Here is a 19,119-nt window from a genome sequence, read left to right as displayed (position 1 = left end):
AGTTCATAAAAGAAAAAAATTAAAATGATCAGCAAGTATAAGAAAAAGCTCTTCAATTTCACTGATGAATAACGAAATAGACGTTAAAGTGACCACATGCACCGCTGGAGGGAATACAAATTTGTACAGTCTTCTGAGAAGAGTTCAGCAGGATGTGTGGAAGGCCTTAAATATAAATCATAGTTTTGGTCCAGTAATTCTAATTCTTGGAATTATCCAACTGAAATCATTAAAACTATACACAGCCGATAATTATGGCTCTGATTTTTATAATAGTGAGAAATTAAGGATCACGTTAAATGGCAAACGTTAGGAAGCCATTTAAATAAATTATAGGCCATGACATGGAAAAATATGCAGGAATTTTAAATAATGTTATAAAAGAATATTGAATAAGCTGGGGAAAAGTTTGATATGTTGCTAAATTGATAAAAAGTAGGTTATGTAACAGTGTGAATAATTTTAAGTATGCGTGCGTGTTTAGATCTGTAGGGATATGAGCAAAAATGCTAACCCAGCTCATCTCTAAAATGGTGAGATTATGGATGATTGTATTTTTATTTCCGCATTTAAATTTTTTGAATAATTCTTTTGAACCAGAGGTGTTGCTTTGATATTTAGAATAATAGCAACAAATATTCATAAAACATATGTGCAAAAAGGAAGATTAAAAAAGGAAGTACACCCTCCTGTGTTTACTGCTGCCTAATGGGAGTGCAGGTGATTATTTTTTTATTCTTTGCATCTTTTTTCTTTACTTTGATCATGCGTTAATTTTGAAACTACAAAATTTAAACAACAGACTTATAAAAACTCAAAGAAGACAGGAAGAAGGAGAAAGGATAAGGGAATCCACTCCAAAAATTCTTTAGCATGGTAGAAATGGGGAGATGTGTCATTCATTCACTCTGTCCCTCACTCATTTTACAAATTGCTGATGCCAAATGCCTACTATATGCCGGGCACTGTCTTCAACAATGGGAACAGAGTGGCAAAGCAAAGCATGTGTCCTGATTCTATGGAACTTTCAGCATATGGTGGAGCCTGACAGTATATGAATGTACGTGTAGCAAAATGTAATGGGAAATTCTGAAAGTGTATTGCATAAGAACAGGGCTTTGGGAGAATAAATTCACAGAAGGTTTGTATATGTATGAATGGAAATATTTAGGAGAATAAGAAAAACTGATAATTAGGAGAATTAATAGATGATAAAGGTATACTTGGGAAACAGAAGAGGGGGGAAGAGAAAAAGCATGTAAGGGTAGTTTATTGTCTTTGTAGAAAACTGGGAGATGGTCGAGTGTGTAATATTTCTGGTTATTTGAGAGTGAGCGGAGAATGAGAAGTTGTATGCACTTAAGGCAGAATGGTAAGTAAATGTAATAATCCCGAAATTCTGAAATATCGTTCGAATGCGAAGACACTAAACTACTGTGAATTCCAAACTTGCAAATGTGAATTAACCAATGTCGACAGCAAAAAATTCCTTAACGAATTGTATCCATTATGTATCGATTCTCAGATAATACCAGAACCTTTCTCTTTGCGGGTGGAAGACTTACTGAGAAGCTCTGCTTTATGACCATGAAACATACTCAAAAAGAGGACTTTTATTTTTCAGCATTAAATGAACCCACCATAGACTACGGTTTCCAAAGACTGCAGAAAGTCATTCCAAGGCATCCTGGGGACCCAGAGAGATTAGCTAAGGTAAAAAGAAAAATGCTTTGGAAGTTGACAGGTGAAAACCTTATTATAGGATTTCAGCAAACTTAGATGAATCCGGAAAATTAATACCTGAGGGAATGTGAAATCTGAAAATTTTGTCCTCAAAAACAGATACACTGCAAGTATCCAGCTTATAAAACATTGCCAACTTTATGAAAATAAATAATTGTATAATTGCTTAAAAATGTAAGTCCTCCCTCTTTTGTGTTTCAGTCTAATTTTATGTGCCCGTAGTTGCAAGGGCACATTAAGCCACAATCAGGTATTCATAGAGGCACTACCCCGTATGCGGGTATTTTGTGAAGTGAAAAATGCCTCCATGTAAAATTTCTGTGAAATGAATCACTTTTAAGTGAACTTGCTTATGGACAATTATGTCATGAACTTGGCCCATTATTTTAGCTTTCCGTATTGAAAAGCACATTAATTTATTAGACATTCAATTAAGGAGACATTATTAAACTTTAACGTCTCTACTCGCATTTTGAGTACACACATTATAATATGCCGTGTTCTCTTCTCTGTACTGTGAGTAAAATTCAAGTACCACATTCGCTTCTCCATCACACCTTTATTTCTCCTCTTGGAAAAATCCCCAGCCCCACCATTAAATTAGATGATATCTGGAAAGTAGGTTAATAGCAATTTAAGAGGCTGTTCAAAGCAGGAGGTGGAAAAGACAAAATGAGACGAAAGGGATTACTGATTACTAATTCTCTCTGGTTAAAGTGAACAGGGGGAAATATTATTGAAAGAATTCATCTTTATTAGAATAAAATTTTGCAGAAGGCCCTGCCAAGATCATTTCAGTATTACGAACAACTCCTTGGCAAGCAGCTAAACTCAGGCCAGTCAATCATTTGAAGAATTTCTGGTTAATTAGAGTACCAGATCTTATAAATGGAATGGTCTGAAAGTTTTTAATGGCACTTCCCAGACCTTATTAATTTTAACCAGCTCCACCTTGAATCTGGTCGCGTTTTGGTTTTGGTAGTGCAATCGTGTATGGAACCGTTTTATCTAGATGGATTCCGTGTAGATACATATTTATAGAGGGATTTATATGTACAGGTATAATTCTGCCTGTCACACCAATTATACAGGACCTCTTAGCCAGTTATTTATATTTCCGGGAGGATGTCTGGACTTTTGATTTTTATGCATAATTTTCCTTTGTGTTTGCCACTGGGGGGGGGGGCGGTTTACCTTTGCTCATCCCTTACCCTTTCTTCCCTTTTCTTAGGAAATGCTGTTGAAAAGAGCTGCGGATCTGGTGGAGGCCCTCTATGGCACACCACACAATAACCAGGTTAGACGTTGACCTCTTACACTCGGTTGAGCTTGAGTCTTTGCGCTGAATAAAAACGCTCACCTCAACCTGCCATTCTATAGGACATCATTTTGAAGCGGGCCGCAGACATCGCGGAAGCCCTGTACAGCGTCCCCAGGAATCCCAGCCAGATCCCAGCTCTCTCCAGCTCTCCGGCTCACGGTGGCATGATGGGCATCAATTCGTACGGCAGCCAGCTTGGCGTCAGCATCTCAGAGTCAACACAGGGAAATAATCAAGGTACAGCCTTTCCCGGAGGCAGGCTTCAAGCACCTTCTCCATTTAAAACGTTGGTTCTGCGTGAGTGGAGGGAGGTGAAGCTTGATTCATGTACCATCGGAAAAGCGTGTCCCCCCCCCCCCCCCCGGATCACATATTGGATTATCTCAACATGATAGGTGATGTTTTGTTAGATTTGGGGGCTTTTTAGGTCCCGGGTCGAATCCCCTTAATTGAAGATATTTAAGGTTAGGAGGGACTGTTACTTATTTAGAATGGTTTCGGCTTCCTGGAACTAGACTTACAGGTACTCTTTGACTCAAATGTGCACTTCTGCTCTTGGGATCATCAGCTTGAATAGTGAAAGGAGGCTGAGTCATTGCCATTATCGTTTATTTATTATGCACAACCCTCTCTTCCTAGGAGCCAAGGGTGAGTGGCTTGGCTTTATTTGGTGACTTCTATGTGTGCATTATCTCATATACAAATACATAGCAGCACACTTTCTAGTTAACAGTGCTTTTTACACCTGAAATATATCGTGTAAAGATTTTTGTCACCGAGGTCAATTTTATTAAGGTGCTAAGTTTATCACAAATCATGTTTTAAAAGGAATAAATTTCCTAATCATGTCCCTAACTGTGGGATAGCTTTGTTTCCAATTTCATTCATCCATCAGAAGGCAATGCCTCATTTTCATGCCCAGGCTGCATTTTTCTTATAGAAGGGTGGGTGTGGACATATTATAGCCTTCTTCTTCTTCCTCTCCTCCTCCTCCTTCTGCTTCTTCTTCTTCTTCTTCTTCTTCTTCTTCTTCTTCTTCTCTCCTCCTCCTCCTCCTCCTCCTCCTCCTCCTCCTCCTCCTCCTTCTCCTTCTCTGACTTGGGTCATTTTTTACATAGCTCTAGAGACTGTTATCCAAAATGGATTATTTCAGGATAGGTTAGGTGATGTCTCCATGCTGGGGTTTCAGAAGTATGAGAACCCTGCCATCCCTTCCCATCCCTCCCACAGACCTGATCTCCCTGCACTCGATGGCAGATGCTTCCAAGTCTTTGGCCAAAGAATGGCACATTTAGATGAATTTAACAGCAATTTTTAAATGAAGATGTTCCCCACGCCCACCCAGGGCATGGTAACAACCTTGAACTCACGTTCCCAAAGCTATGATCTGCAGAGTCCTGGTGGCCCTTGGGAGGTTATCAGGATCCCTTTTGCCCACCACTCCCGGGAAAGATACTGTGGTGTGTTAAATTTGGGAAACACTAGGTTAGCAGATGTAAACTGGTTTGCTTATTCTCTAGGCCCCACATATGCGAAAAGACAAGGGATAGCTACGGTACACAACTTGACCCCAGAATGCCTTCCTCAGTGACACCCTGGAGATCTCACAGGACTTGACGTGAAGGATGATTTGGGAGCTGTCACTGCACCCAACTGCTAGTCACTACTCCTCGGTCTGAGCTGGAGATGTGGACTGCAGATGGGGACCAAGAGGAGGGAGGGGCTGTCAGGGACATGGCCTGGTTGTAGGATGGGGAAGGGAGAGGAGGATAGAAGGCTGAAGACAAAGTGCAGACATCCCACCCTGCCCCAGGGTGGCTCCGGGGGGGTTTCTGCCATCTGGGGGCCACGCAGGCCCGCGCCGCCATGTTTGGCCTGTGCTGGCTGCGTGTGCCGGTTCGTTTACCTGGATTTTCTCCTTGTTGCCCAGGGTACATCCGCAACACAAGCAGCATCTCTCCGCGGGGCTACTCTTCCAGCTCCACCCCCCAGCAGTCTAACTACAGCACCTCCAGTAACAGCATGAACGGCTACAGCAACGTCCCCATGGCCAACCTGGGTGTCCCTGGGTCACCGGGATTTCTAAACGGCTCCCCCACAGGCTCCCCGTATGGAAGTAAGTGCCCCTTCCCTCTGTCCGGCTCTCCCTGTCTCTCTGTCCCTGGGCTTTACTGTTCACCCTTTTGAGGGAGAGTTGCATCCCTACATCTGACTGACTCGTGGAGGAGGAACCCAGTTTCCCGAGGAAATGTCCTTCCTGCCCTCTGCTCTTCGCCGTCGGTTGGACTTTGGTGCACTTGGTTGCTCAAAGCCTTCTGAAGGAAAGACAAAGAGGGAAGATACTTGCTTTTTGCAAAGAAAGGGCAATGCGGCTCATATGGACAGGAGAGGGGAACTGAGATTCCATTTCAGCTACCATTATGCACACTCTCAATTAGGCACTTTGGGATGTAATGTTTTATTTAATCCTGATAAGAACTTCCTCCTTGTTGTGGGTGAGGAGGTTCAGGCGCACAGCAGTTGACTTATCCGAGATCACACAGCGAGGATAGAGCCGGGCCATCATTTGAACACAGAATTTGTGATTTGGTTGATTTGTGTATCACACCATGCTCCCATGTTGCTTTGTTACATGGCCCTCTCCTCCTTACGTACCTTCCGAGAGATGGAATTTAGCTACTCATGAGAGAGTGTTGTGAGACGGACCTCTTAATCCTATTATGGGCTAGCTAGATGTCCTAGGGGGTCGTGAAAACTCTTTTGGGTTGCTTCGTGGGCTAAGAAACCTGAGAGAATATGTGTTCTTCAGACCTACCTGGGGGATACTTCGGGCCAGGGGAGAAGCCGCCATGGAGAGTCTGTGTGAACGAGTGGAATGTTCTTGAAATTCTGGCTCCAATTGCAAGGCTCTTCAGCAGGCCCTCTGTTCACCAGAATGGTTCCCCCAGGCCAGGGACAAGGGCAAGTCAAGGGCAGCACACATCTCAGGCTGTGACATGCCAAGGATCTGGAGGCTGCCCTTCACAGCCTTGTGGTTCTCTGTGGACACACACCCATGAGTTATTTCTGTGTTACCTGTTCAAATCATTACCTTCAACAGTCTACTCAGTGTGATAAGGACGTAGTAACCAAGTAGCAGAGACCAGAGGTTGGTTCTTCTACTACAACTAAAATCGTACTGCTGTAAAGACATGAGTTCTGTGTCTGTCATGTCCAATGGCCTGGATCAATTAGATCATGGCAGTCTAGATAAACAAACTATCGCTTTCTTGATTTGTTTAGTTCTTTACTTGTTTTTACCTTATCTTCTTCCAAAAATATTTGGGGGGATATTAATAGTGAGATGAATGCTTTGAAAGTATAAAATAATGACCTCCAGAAACTGAGATAAAATTTAAAAATATGGATAGATCATGGCGGTCTAGATAAACAAACTATTGCTTTCTTGATTTGTTTAGTTCTTTACTTGTTTTTACCTTATCGTCTTCCAAAAATATTTCGGGGGGATATTAATAGTGAGATGAGTGCTTTGAAAGTATAAAATAATAACTATAAGAAACTGAGATAAAATTAAAAAATATGGATAGGAAAATTAGACGAATCCAAGGACTAACCTGGATGCTATTCAGTCTATTCAAGAGAACCATCAACTTGGTTCGGAGGCTTACAAGATGGGAAAGCAAAGAGAGAAACATTACTTGTCATAAGATTTTGTGTCCACACGTTTCTTGGTGTGGGGCGGGGGGGAGCTCTGAAGAAACCTGATTTTTCTGTTGCTGAGATCTTGGAGAGATATCTCCCATGCATCACTGTGTAGAAGGGACCACATCTCCAATAGCCCCTACAAGCGATACAAAGGCAAGAGAGCCATTGTGTAAAGAATGTCACATAATAATGGTGACAACAAGAGTAATTCACAACTGCATTCTACTTTACAGTCTAAAAAGCATGTTCACATATAGACCCCAGTGGGATCCCCACAACAATTTATGCCATGGCTATGATTGTAATTATTATTATCATTTTCCCTTTAAGTTATCAAGGGATATTAAATGACTTACTCAAGGATTTTTAGCCAATAAATCATAAAAATAGGACTAGAAACATGTCACCAGGTTCAGAATACCATGTTCTAAAATTATTCAATAATGTAAGAAATACTTTTTGTATTTATAATACATTATTAGACCAAACAGCATGAAATTACTTTTTTCCCCCAAATAGTTTCATATGTTCAACATACATTTATCAATAAAAATCCATGTATAAAGCTGAACCATATTAATTGTCATTTTTGTAGCTCAAATATGGTCAATATAATAATATAGTATGTAGTGTGGTGATGAGGGAGAGAGACCAAAAGAAAGACAGGTGTGGATGAATAGGGATGAGAGAGAGAGATAGAGGCAGGGAGACATATATATATATATATATATAGAGAGAGAGAGAGAGAGAGAGAGAGACAGAAAGAGACAGAGACACAGAGAGGGACAGAGAAAGATAGAAAGGGATAGAGATAGAGAGTGACAGAGAGAGAAAAGAGGAACAGCTAAATGCATATGCCCACTGGGTAATTGCTTGTTTCTTATTAGCTAATTCATTTGGTCGGGAGCTTCCTTTCCCACTGCAGCAGTGACAACTTCCTTCCACTATCCTTTCTTGATCATTTGATCCCACTGCCACAAGAAAAATGATAACACCCAATTCTTCAAATCACCCATTAAAACAAGATGGCTTATACAGACCAGAAAGAGGCACCCTGCCCAACGGGAGTAGGGAAACACAACAGAGAACCTTCTCCTTGCTCCTCCTGGGTCTGTGTGATCTCTCGCACCGTTATTTTCTGAAGGAGGGTCCGAAGCAGTTGCAAACCGAGAATGGATTCCAAGCAGTGCATTCATTACAATAAAATCCCCTACTGCAAAAATACTGAATACCCCATGGAGTTCATTACAATAGCATCTGACCTGTATTTCTAGCCAGCTAAGTCTTAACTTCTCTGGGAAATATAAAAAACAGCCCAGGGGAAACCATTTTGTCAATTCAGTTGCTTGTGTCTGAAAACACCAGTCTATGATTTTTCGTTTTCTTTTTTAAGCGATGCTGATGCAGCCGGGCCCTGCCCCGGAGCAATCACTTGCCAGAGACGTTAAGAAAATAAATAAATAAAAAGCCAAGCCTCTCGGTCAAGTTGATTTGCACGATGTCCATCGCAGAGTATCAAAAACCTGCGTCTTGACTGCTTTCGCTCTCACACTGCTTCAAAAATGGCCGGACAGATGTTTTTTCAATTTCACATACAAACTTCACTTCCTGGCGGTAGCAGTGTGTGCCAAGTTCCAGCTCAGTGCAGGTTTTTATGGCTGAATTCTAAACCCCTGACAATAGGGGGTTATAATGAAATGCCGACAGACCCCTTAGCGCCAACAAATGCAATGGCTCGATGCAAAGGAGGATATGTGCCCGGTGAGTTCCAGCTGGGCCTATGCAGGCCAATCAATCCTTGTAAGAAGAAAAGTGGTTTTTCCTTAACTCCCCATGTTCACAGAGATTTGGGGGCCAGACGGACTTGCCTTTACTTTGGCCTCTATCCATAGAGAGAGAGTTGTCCAGAGAAATTCTCAGTTGCAAGTAGATGTGATCAGCTTTCCTAAAATGGCGCCCGCTGGTGTCCCCAAAGATGGTCTACTCAACAGGCTTGTGACACTTGTGGGACCACTTCTTCCAAAGCAGGATAGCCATCGAGCAATTCCAAAGATTGGGGCAGAATCTATACGGGCAGAAATCCAACCCGTGCTCAGGGACTCCTACTTCATTTACATAGTTTTAGCCTATGCCCTGGGGCTCAATATTTTTATGTTTTCAACAACAGATATCAAGACATTTTCTATTGTAGAGTATTAAATGATTATTATAGGAAATTTAGAACATATGGAAGTAGTTTCAAAAAGAAAGCGTACTCCCACCATAAAAAACAACCTTGTTAACATTTTGACATATTTCTATTGTCTTTTACTCCGGGAAGGAAAAAGAAACCCTGTTACAATAGTAACATTCTCATTATACACAATTTGAAAAGCAAGTATATGTAAAAAAGAAAAGAGAAATGACACGCTTTATTTCCGTGCAGGGACAACCGCTGTTAACTTTTAAAGGATAACCTTCTAGTCGTGGATAGATACATTTTGAAAATTGCAGTGTCTTCTCTGATGCACAACAAATGGAATTCTGCCATGGGATCAATGAAAGAGGGAGTAAAAGAAAAGCGGCAAAATTATCAAAGTCACAGATTGGAAGCTAGGCTCCATAAAATCTGTCAATGATGCAGACCTGGGTCCTGAGAATGGAGAACAGATATAAGGAGTGATGTTTGCCTTGCGAAGTTCACTATAATCAATAAGCTTTTCCCAGGATTTTGAAAATTTATCAGTGTCTGCTTTTTTGTAGCAGAAAAGTTAACAGGCAACCTTGTTTACAGGTAGTAAAGCCTTAGATCAAAGAGGAGCATTATTAACAGCCAGGAAAGCTATTAGGCCTAGTGCTAAGGATTATATAATTTTTAACCAAAAAAAAAAAAAAAAAAAAGGAGATTTTCCATTTGTTTCTTTTAACAGCTTTTACTGGTTTCTGCTACATCAAACTTAATGCATGTTCATCATAGAAGATTTTGAAAATATGGAGAAGTTAAAGGAATAAATTTAAGAACATTCATAATCCATCGGCCAGAGATAACATTGTTAAAAGTTTTGATGTATATCGCATCCTTCTAAATTTTTGCTTTGTACGTGTTCTTAGAAAATAAAATTGAGTTGGGGCCCCCGGGTTGCTCAGATGGTTGAAGGCCTGACTCTTGATTTGTTAGGGTCTTGATTTGTCAGGTCATGAACCCAGGGTCATGGGATTGAGCTCCGTGCTAAGCATGGAGCCTGCTTAAGATTCTCTCTCTCTCTCTCTCTCTCTCTCTCTCTCTCTCTCTCTCTCTTTCTCGGGGCTCCTGGGTGGTTCAGTTGGTTAAGCGTCCAACTTCTGCTCAGGTCATGATCTCACGGTTCATCAATTCGAGCCCGGTGTTGGGCTCTGTGCTGACAGCTCAGAGCTTGGAACCTGGAACCTGCTTCAGATTCTGTCTCCCTCTCTCTCTGCCCTTCCCCGGCTCACACTCTGTCTCCATATCAAAAATAAACAAACGTTAAAAAAAAAAATTAAAAGATTCTCTCTCTCTCTCTCCCTCTCTCCCTCTGCTCCTCTCCCCTGCTCACGTGCTCCCTCTCTCTAAAATTAAAAAAAAGTTAATAATTAAAAAAATGAAATTGGGTTTGACGTATATGTTATGATGTAATTTGTCCTATTCATCTGAGGAGGCATATCTTTCCATGTTGGCAAATATTCTTCTCCAACATTAGCTTTAATATTTGCATAGCATTCTATTTTATAGACTTAATATAGTTTACCCCATTGCTTGGTCATTTCCATTATTTCCCAATTTTTCACAATTATAAAAATGCCCTTGGATCGATTTTTTTTTTTTTTTTTTTTTTTTGCAAATTTATGATTATCTCCTTGGGATTAACTTCTCAAAATTAAATTGCTGGGTTAAAAAATAGGCACATTTTAAAATACTTTGATTTTAAATACACATTGCTAAAGTCCCTCCAGAGAGATGAAACCTCCCCTTAGTAAAGGAAGAGTATCTGTTTCCCTGCCCTGTTCCTTTCTCCTTAATCTTTGGCAGTTTGGTAAAGTGGAAAGTAACCTCTCATGACTGTTCTAATTTGCATTCGATTACTAATCAGTTTGAACATGTTTTAGGCCTATGAAAGTCTTTTGGTCATTTTCACTCATGTCTCACTCATGTTTGTGACTTTGCTTTTCCGATCCTTTGCCCATTTTCCTCATTGGGATGTTTTTCTGTTTTCTAATTGATTTATAAAAGCCTATTAGCTATTGAGGATAAGAACATATCTAAATAATTATGATAAAGATTTTTCCTAATTTGTCATTTGCCTTTTCTCTGCGTGTTAAGGAAATTTTGCGTCATGGGGCAAATCTGTTCCGTGATGTTCTGTTTAGGCTTTGAGGTTGAAAGGATTATGTAGATTATATAACCTTCCTAATTTTTCTACTAGCGCCTTTATAATTTTGTTTTAGCAAATAACTCATTAATCCACTTACATTACTTTAGTGTTTAACATGAGGAAGCACTTTAAATTTTGTCTCTGGGGGGCTTGTGTATTGTTCCCATGCATTTATGTCCCCATTAATTTGAAATGTCGCCTTTATTAAGTTTCAGTTCTCATATATATCCAGGTCTGTTTCTGGCCTCTATTTTCTCCAAGGATTTGTCTGCCTGTTTCTACACTCATATAACACTGACTTCATTGATGTAGATTTTTTGTAAGATTTAATATCTGTTAAGATAAATGCTTTCTTAGTACTTTTGAAGTATTAACAGAACTTTCTGGCTCTTATAGCGTTGTTGTTTTTTAAATAGATAAACATAACAATTGGGTTTGTGGACATAAACAAATTAAAATTCCTCTTGGGATTTTTGTTATAGTTGCATTAAATTTTAAATTAAGTTGGGTATTTAGCATTTCACAAAAGTTTCCTAAAAGGTATTTTAATTGGGCATATTATAACTCTGTGCTTATTCAACTCTGCAACAATTGTTCCATGTCACTTAGCAAAGTTTGAGGCGACTCTTTCATGGAGAGGCGGCCACATTTGACCTAATGAATCTACTTTAGTTTGAGATCTGTTGTTTAGAAAAGAGGTATTTGTAAAAGTGAATCAGGTGCTGAATATAAATGGAATCAAGGGTGTATATGTGTGCCTAATGTTATAAAAACCCTCCTTTATCATGGTGTAGGAGGAGAGGTGGTGCTTTTGCAGACTCAGAAGTCAAGGCGCCATCTTGGTGCCTGCATGGTTCACATGGAGTGGTGGAGATTGGACTGTGATCGGAATCAGGGCCTCCGGAGTCTCAGCTTTTCTTTGGCCTCGAGTTGTGTGCCTTCCAGAAAGGGGAAAGGTCCCCGACTTCATTTTATTGATGTGAAAGCCGATGCTAGAAGAGGAGATTTTGCTTGAGAGTATGAATACAATCCACTCCCAATGGTTAGCCCTGTGTCCTATTCTGTAATAATAGTGAATTAGCCCAATTTTTTCTTCAGTTTAATCTTCAAGTATTATGTGAGATTCTTCCAAGACTTCATCCTCCTTTCCAATTTTTTCTCTTGATTCCTATTACTTGCGGAAAGACAGACATGTACTCAGATGCGTCTTTCTGCGCTTAAATCAGGACTACATAAGGATGAGCAGTTTTTAGATAAAGCTCTTTTTTTGAGGTCTTTGGTTTGTAGTTTGGCTATAAAAGACATCATATTGCAGGGATGCTATATGGTGATTTTATATATGTAATTGTGTGACCATAGCCTAAAGTGTATCTTCATATGGAGGTAGAAAATATGGAGAGACAAGAAACGGGAATGGAGTCTTACAGAGGACATCAGAACAGTTGACCTTCAATTCACCCTGTACTTGGTCTTTGAACCATAAGTCACGTACATGTCCTCACTTTCAAAATTTACTTTTTTGGGTAGCTGGGTCACTGAAGATACGAAGCAGAAGTTAGCACTCCTGGCCTTGACCATTAGGTTTCAGTAATTCCTTCACGATGTCATAGGACAATTCAGAATTCTGGAGACAGTGCTAAAATGAATCCCTGGAACTTGACCTTATTCTCCAAGATGCTGTATCTGCCAATTTTACCCTTGTGAACTGTAGATTACCCCTTACTTGAGCTAGTTGAACAGAAAAGATAAAATTATCTTCTTGTATGATGTAACTTGGTGGAGTATCTGACATTAAGAGGTAGGGCATTTCATTGTGGAAATTGCCTTTATTTTTCTTGGAAATTACAACGCTTAGCTTTTGGCTTCCTTTAAGTAATTTTAGTGTTAATATTGGTGTTTTTTTCTACACATTACATCAGAGGGGCCTAACTTGCAACTTCTTTTCCCAGGGGCTTTGAAAGTAGAGAGAGAGAGAGAGAGAGAGGGAGGGAGGTAATCTCCTAGATGTTAATAAACGTTTACATTTAATGAGGCAGTGGCCCACAGAGATGGTACTCTCAGAGATGTTAACCCTGTAGATGAAACCTCTGGAGCGCTGAGAATTACCAGGGAAGCGCAGAGCTCCCAGCCAGGACTTCTTTTTAGGGTGAAAAAGAGGTTTCCATTCTTGAGTAGATTTGATGATTTTGCCGATGTTGGTCTTAGTGTTCTCTTGTCAAGCTTCTAGTTGTGAGCAAAGACCTATCATCGTATTACCTCCTGCTGCTGTCTTCCTGACTCCCTGGCAGAAGAGGACTGTGTCTGCTGAGTCTCCTTAGCATCGTGTATGTTCCTCCAGTAGGACTGTGAACCTGTCCATTGTTTTGTCTGTGTGTTCCCTCCACTGGGCAAGGTGGGGACGTTGTTGCATTCTACTTTGTTTTGAATCCCCAGAATCTGGGACAATGCCTGGAACCAATGAGTAATGTGTGTTGGTTGTATGTCCTGAAGAGAGGACTTCGTTCCTAGGTTTGTCCCTTCCTAAGAGGATTGTGCCTTTGCTTTCCAGTCATGTCATCAAGTCCTACTGTTGGATCTTCTAGCACGTCCTCCATCCTTCCATTTTCCTCTTCAGTTTTTCCTGCTGTCAAACAGAAGAGTGCCTTTGCCCCTGTCATCAGGCCACAAGGCTCCCCTTCACCTGCCTGCTCCAGTGGCAATGGAAATGGATTCAGAGGTAAGCAAAGGTACCACTTTGGTACCGCCATGAGAGATGGGCCACAGGGCCAGCAGAGTAAGAGCAAACAGCACAGCATCATTCCCCATCTTTAACCATGTACCTACCAAGAGGTGCTTTGGTGTTTTCACCATGGGTCACAGACAGCTTGTACAACTGAGCTTGTACTCCATCCAAGAGCAAGATGGAGGAACACAGAGAAGTCGGACAGCTCTGTGAGGTCACAGAATTAACTATGATAGAGCCATATACACCCTCCGGGAGTGTCTGGACTCCCCAGACCTTTGGTTTCCACAGGGCCGTGTCACCGTTTCCCAGAAGGTGCCTTGTTGCCACATCAGATACCGTATGGTGATAGCTGCTTACCTACCTGTCTTGCCGTCTACACTGCATACATATTCCCATGGCACAAATGGACAGGATCCATTGGGAGCAACCAGCCCATTGTGAGAGTTCTGGTTACATGCCAGCCAGATTGATAGCAGGTGCCTGATCTGGGGTGGGGCAGGAAAGAAAGAAAGAAAAAAGACATACACCGTCTAAGAACAAAAATGAATATCACCCATCCAACCCATTTTTGAGCAATGTCTGAAAATAGAGTATGACATAACATTACACAAATGTGATGAGTGCATGAGAATCTAATCATCTCGCTGTGAATGGGAGCCAGCTGATGGCAAAAGAGCAAATTGGAACCTGCTGAACACCATGGATCCTGACGACCCACATTATTTTTAGGCTCTTTTTCATGTCTTGACATGAAAACATTCACGACTAGCGGCATTGGCTAAAACCGAGCAGGGCAGAGGTTTGGTTAACCCCTTATGGATCAGAGCCTCTGAGCTCAGCAGAACCTCAGATGACCTGTGCCGTCCCCAGGACGGCATCTGCCTAGTAGCTTTATGATTATGCATAGATTCCTGACCCTCTGGGTCACCTGTGAGGGTTCATCTGGCAGTTGTGGCCGAGCAGAGCTCTGGGAGGCACGGTAGGTTCCTGTCCCATTCTACCATAAGAGACAGTGGTGTCGCCTCAAAGTCAAGTGACTGGACAAACTGTGAAACGGGAACTGGAAGCTCAGCCCTAAGAAGAGGTCCCTGAAAATTCTTTCACTTTCAATGAGAAAAAGCAGCTGGGAAACATGCCATCCAACGTGTGAGTAGTTGGAAACATCTGTATATTTGAGGGGGACAATATAGATCTGTTTGGTTCTAATCTAGGTGCCTGATCCATAGAGAAAGAGGCTCAGCCTGCGCCTCAGTGTCACTACCTGCCTGGTCTCTCCTCAACAACCAGTGGTTTCCATCTCGTCCTTGGGGGATATGCTCAGAACGTTTTCTATGAATGGCTTCATCTCGAGACCGGGAAGTGGATACAGTTGTTGAATATTTGGTGTATCTTTCCCTTCTGCCTGCCGGCGTCGGTGATGATGTCTCCCCTAAGTTCTGTAATTTTAGTCACGTCCCTTAACCAAGTGGGGGCCACACAGTTCTCGCTGGGGAAATGTAGAGCGAGGGCCCACTGAAAGGCTAAGAAGGAGTGCAGGTGTAGGAGGAAGTCGGGAGGGATGCAGCCCTTTCCTCCTTGCAGGCAACCCTTGCCAACATTTCCAGCTTCACTTCGAGGAGGAAAAGTACGACTTCACTTCCACTTGCCACCCCTCCTTTATCTCTCTTGCGTGTGCTCTCAGTTGGGCGAGTTGAGCTGGTTGCCTCAGATCTTCTGGGCAGAAGATACTCAACGATGGGCCCTGCCTGGCTTTTGGCCCTCAGGAATGCCGGGACAGGTCTTTCACCTGCTCCCATGACCCGGAATCTACCCCCTGCCTGTGGCTGCTTGCCTAAGTCTAGCTGTGGTGTGACCCGTTCAGAGTTGAGTTGGTCCCAAATGCTGGAAGGGTCTGTGCGGTCATAGTGAGGTTTCTCTGCAGGGACAGCAGTCGCCAGAAGACCCTCCCTAGGGTCCTCAGCCATGTGAGCTTCTGGTCCCCCACAGGTCAGAATAACTAGACTGAGGAGGTGGCTGAGCCACACGTTCTGTGTCGGCAGGAGTGACGATTTTATCAGTTGCGCGTAGGCACAGGCTCTGGGATCTAGTCTCCTTTCTATAGAATCGCTGAAATGTCCCGAGCCTCTTTGGGAACCCTACAATTCCCTCTAAATTCCTCTGCCAATTTGAGCCTTAAGAAGAAGGAAGACAGTAAGGAGGAGGTGGAGGGGGAGAGCCGTGCCTAAATTAGGAGTGCAGACTCCCACTTCTCCTCATTTGGCATCAGGTGACTAGAACTTCAAGGTCCAATGCTACCAGGTGTCCCGCTGATGCCTAGAAGGAGAAAACAAGCTGGCTTCAAACGAGCTAGCCACAGTCCCCGAGCGAAGGAGTCTTGGGATTGCCGGGGCGATCAGCACGAAGCCGAGTCTCTCTAGAGACAGACGGCGGGAGAGTAAGAGTGTGGTCGGAGGTGCCTGGGTGGTCACAGCCGCACATGTGACCAAAAAGGGAAGGTCGTACCATTATCACCGTTCTCAGTCAAGTCGTTTTTCCCAAGGCCACACAAGCAAGGTGACCTCAGACGTTTGGATTCCAGAGCCTGTGCTGCGACAGCCCACTGTCTCCCTGGGGACAAGCATAGTGCAGTTCCTCTCTTCACCCTTCGCCCATACCTGCTTTCCACCTGGACCAAAGGGGGATTATTGTTTTCCTGGAAAACGCCAAAGGCAGAAAGAAATTGAACAAAGTGCGGTTAAGCACGCTCCCCTCACGACAGTGAGCATGCTTACTTTTTCTCCACTTAATGTCTGCTTTCTGTCTGTTGGCGATGGTTTCTATAAGCAAAAAGTCAGGGTCACCATGTAGCAGAGATCCAGCCCACCCGGTGCCCGAGGTGAGAGTAGGAAGAAGGAAAATATGTGAGATCTGTTGTTATTCCTGCAGGCAGTGGATCTTCTTTGAGCGGCTCTGCCCTTTTAGTAAGCAGCTTGGGTAACTCCCCGACGACCCAGAAAAAGGAAGGGGCTGATGAGTTTTAAGTGTAATGGACAAGTTAAAGTTGAAAACGTGAGCCAGAATCCCACTGCCAGAGAGTTATACGTGTAGTGTTCACTCTCCCAGCTTCTACCTCATTTATCAGGCATTTGCAGTGATGAGTATAGATTGTCAAGATAATATTATGCACTATGTGCCTGATTCATTTTCCAGCTCCCTCCAGGAAAAGAAATAAAATAAAATAAAAAACCTCCTACACTCTGGGATAATTACCAGGGTTGCTATGTCTCCAAATCATCAGGGAGTGTCCAGAATTGAACTGCCTTTATTGAAAAGTTACATCGATTCAATATATAGTAATACAGGCAAAAATAATTAAGGCTTTGCTAGCTGTGTAAGACCTTAATCCAGATCTCACAAACATTCAATAAAGGCTGTATGGGCAGGGAGATAGGCGGCTGACAATTTTGCCCGAGCAGACTAGCTGGCACGGAGAGAAGGGGCAGAGGGAGGGGCGGGGGAGGAAGAGGAGGGGAGGAGGGAAGAGGGGTGGTGTTGAGGGAAGCAGGAAGAATCTTGGCCATTTGCTTAGAAGCTTGGTCAGCACCACTCAGCAAAATGCTTCTGTGTATCCGGTGAGCTCTAGATGAGACAGAGACAATAAAACTCAAAGGATCAAGTTCTAGATAGGGTTTTCAGGTTTGATGCAAGGAAGCTCCTCTGCTGATTCCCAAGAATGGGTTCATCACCCAAAAGCCAAGGTCAGAGGGTGCATTTTGCCGTGTGACTTTTCCACATTGTGCCGAGGCTACATTGTTTCCCATATCAAGGGGAAGCCTTGAACCCGATGCCCCCAACAGGTATCGTGTGTGTCCTCCTCACTAGATGGAGGAGACCTTGAGCACCACACTTGGCTAGGGGCTGAAGAGTGGAGATCGGGTGACTCCCAGATCAGGAACACAATTAAGTCTTCTATTCCAGGGGATCGGCATTCATTAGTGAACGAGCATCGTGTATCAGCAGTTAGCACCAAAGGAAGATGAGTTAGTTAGAAAAAAAAACAAGAAAAAAACTCATCACATTTCAGCTAGAATGGATAGAAACCTAGGATGGATAGAAAGCCCTACTGGTCATAAACGACACCCGGTGAGTGACGCTATGGGCTCAGCACCTGGAGCTTTCTTTCCTGTTCCAACTGATTTGAGACCATACAATCTTCTTTGTAGTGTGATGCTACAAAATGAATATAACGCAAGGATGTGAGTATTTAGTTTACATGTTTACCTCTGTTCTGTCAAGAATACGACCCGTTGATACACAACAAGACAAAACATAGCTCCTGGCCTCCCAACAAAACTTCAGCAAGCCTTGTGTATATATCAGTGATTCCGTAAGGCTTCGGTGCCTCTGACTGGGCTGTCTGCTAGACCAGACCTGGAGAAAATGGTTTCCCGTATCAGTGCACCGTCTCCCCGGATTATACCAGACTCTGTCAGTCCCAACCCCCCGCCCCTCACTCCGGGTTATAGACACGAGTGTCAACATCTCTGAGTCTCATTTCTGTGCCACTCTTTCCTTGCAGCCATGACTGGACTTGTCGTGCCCCCGATGTAAAGAAGAGGAACTGCTTTCTTATAGCACAAAACTACTTACTCTGATGGACCAATACTGAAGAAAGCACTATGAGCTCTTTGGGGAGAGTTGTGCCCCAGAACGAACATGACGGACAGATTTGGGTGTGCAAGGAGCCGCATCTCACCTGGCCTCCCGCTTCCTGGATAGCTCTCATGGTGGCTACACAAACTGACCCTCTTGGGGACAAGGACAAAAGATGTCATTGACGTAGTCAGTGCTAAGAGCAGAAATGCAATTCTTTGTTATGAACATTATGAGAACCACCTTCCTATGTTTGTAAAATATTTAAGAAAAAAAAATTGGCAAACAATTCATGCTTAATATTTTGGATACTATTTGTTTTTCTTTGTAGGAAAAAAAAAGTTGAAAGTTTCTATTTTCTATGAAGCCTTTCAGATACCAATTTAGTTTATGCAGAAAAAAAAAAATTGAACACAACAGGGTACCAGCATGGAAGACATTCTTAAACGAAACCTGAACTGAATGATGAAATGTTGTATGTGTGTTTGCTTATAGTTTAATCTCTTTAAAAAACAAAACAAAACAAAAACAAAAAAAAAAAACAAAAAAGGGAAAAATTTTAAAATGTTTTACAATTATTTAAATAAATAAACGTGTAACTTATTGTAAGTAGAGGTAGAAAT

At 42.4% G+C, this 19,119-nt stretch overlaps 1 protein-coding gene across 1 annotated transcript in view; it reads left to right on the top strand.

Annotated features, from left to right (window-relative positions):
- Positions 1-18,796, top strand: part of EBF2 (EBF transcription factor 2) — a 192,907-nt gene extending 174,111 nt beyond the window's left edge. Inside the window, exons 11-16 of the mRNA XM_078445431.2 lie at positions 1,625-1,713; positions 2,975-3,040; positions 3,124-3,301; positions 4,995-5,180; positions 13,688-13,855; positions 18,423-18,796. Of these exons, the coding sequence (XP_078301557.1) occupies positions 1,625-1,713; positions 2,975-3,040; positions 3,124-3,301; positions 4,995-5,180; positions 13,688-13,855; positions 18,423-18,454 (719 nt within the window). The 3' untranslated portion in view covers positions 18,455-18,796. The remainder of the gene's footprint in view (positions 1-1,624; positions 1,714-2,974; positions 3,041-3,123; positions 3,302-4,994; positions 5,181-13,687; positions 13,856-18,422) is intronic.
- The last annotated feature ends 323 nt before the right edge of the window (positions 18,797-19,119 follow it).

Source organism: Panthera onca, chromosome B1 (genome assembly GCF_046562875.1).
Source record: "Panthera onca isolate mPanOnc1 chromosome B1, mPanOnc1 haplotype 2, whole genome shotgun sequence".
Taxonomy (NCBI): Eukaryota; Metazoa; Chordata; class Mammalia; order Carnivora; family Felidae; genus Panthera; species Panthera onca.
Note: the sequence above shows the minus strand (reverse complement) of the source record. Positions and strands in the feature narration are given on the sequence as shown.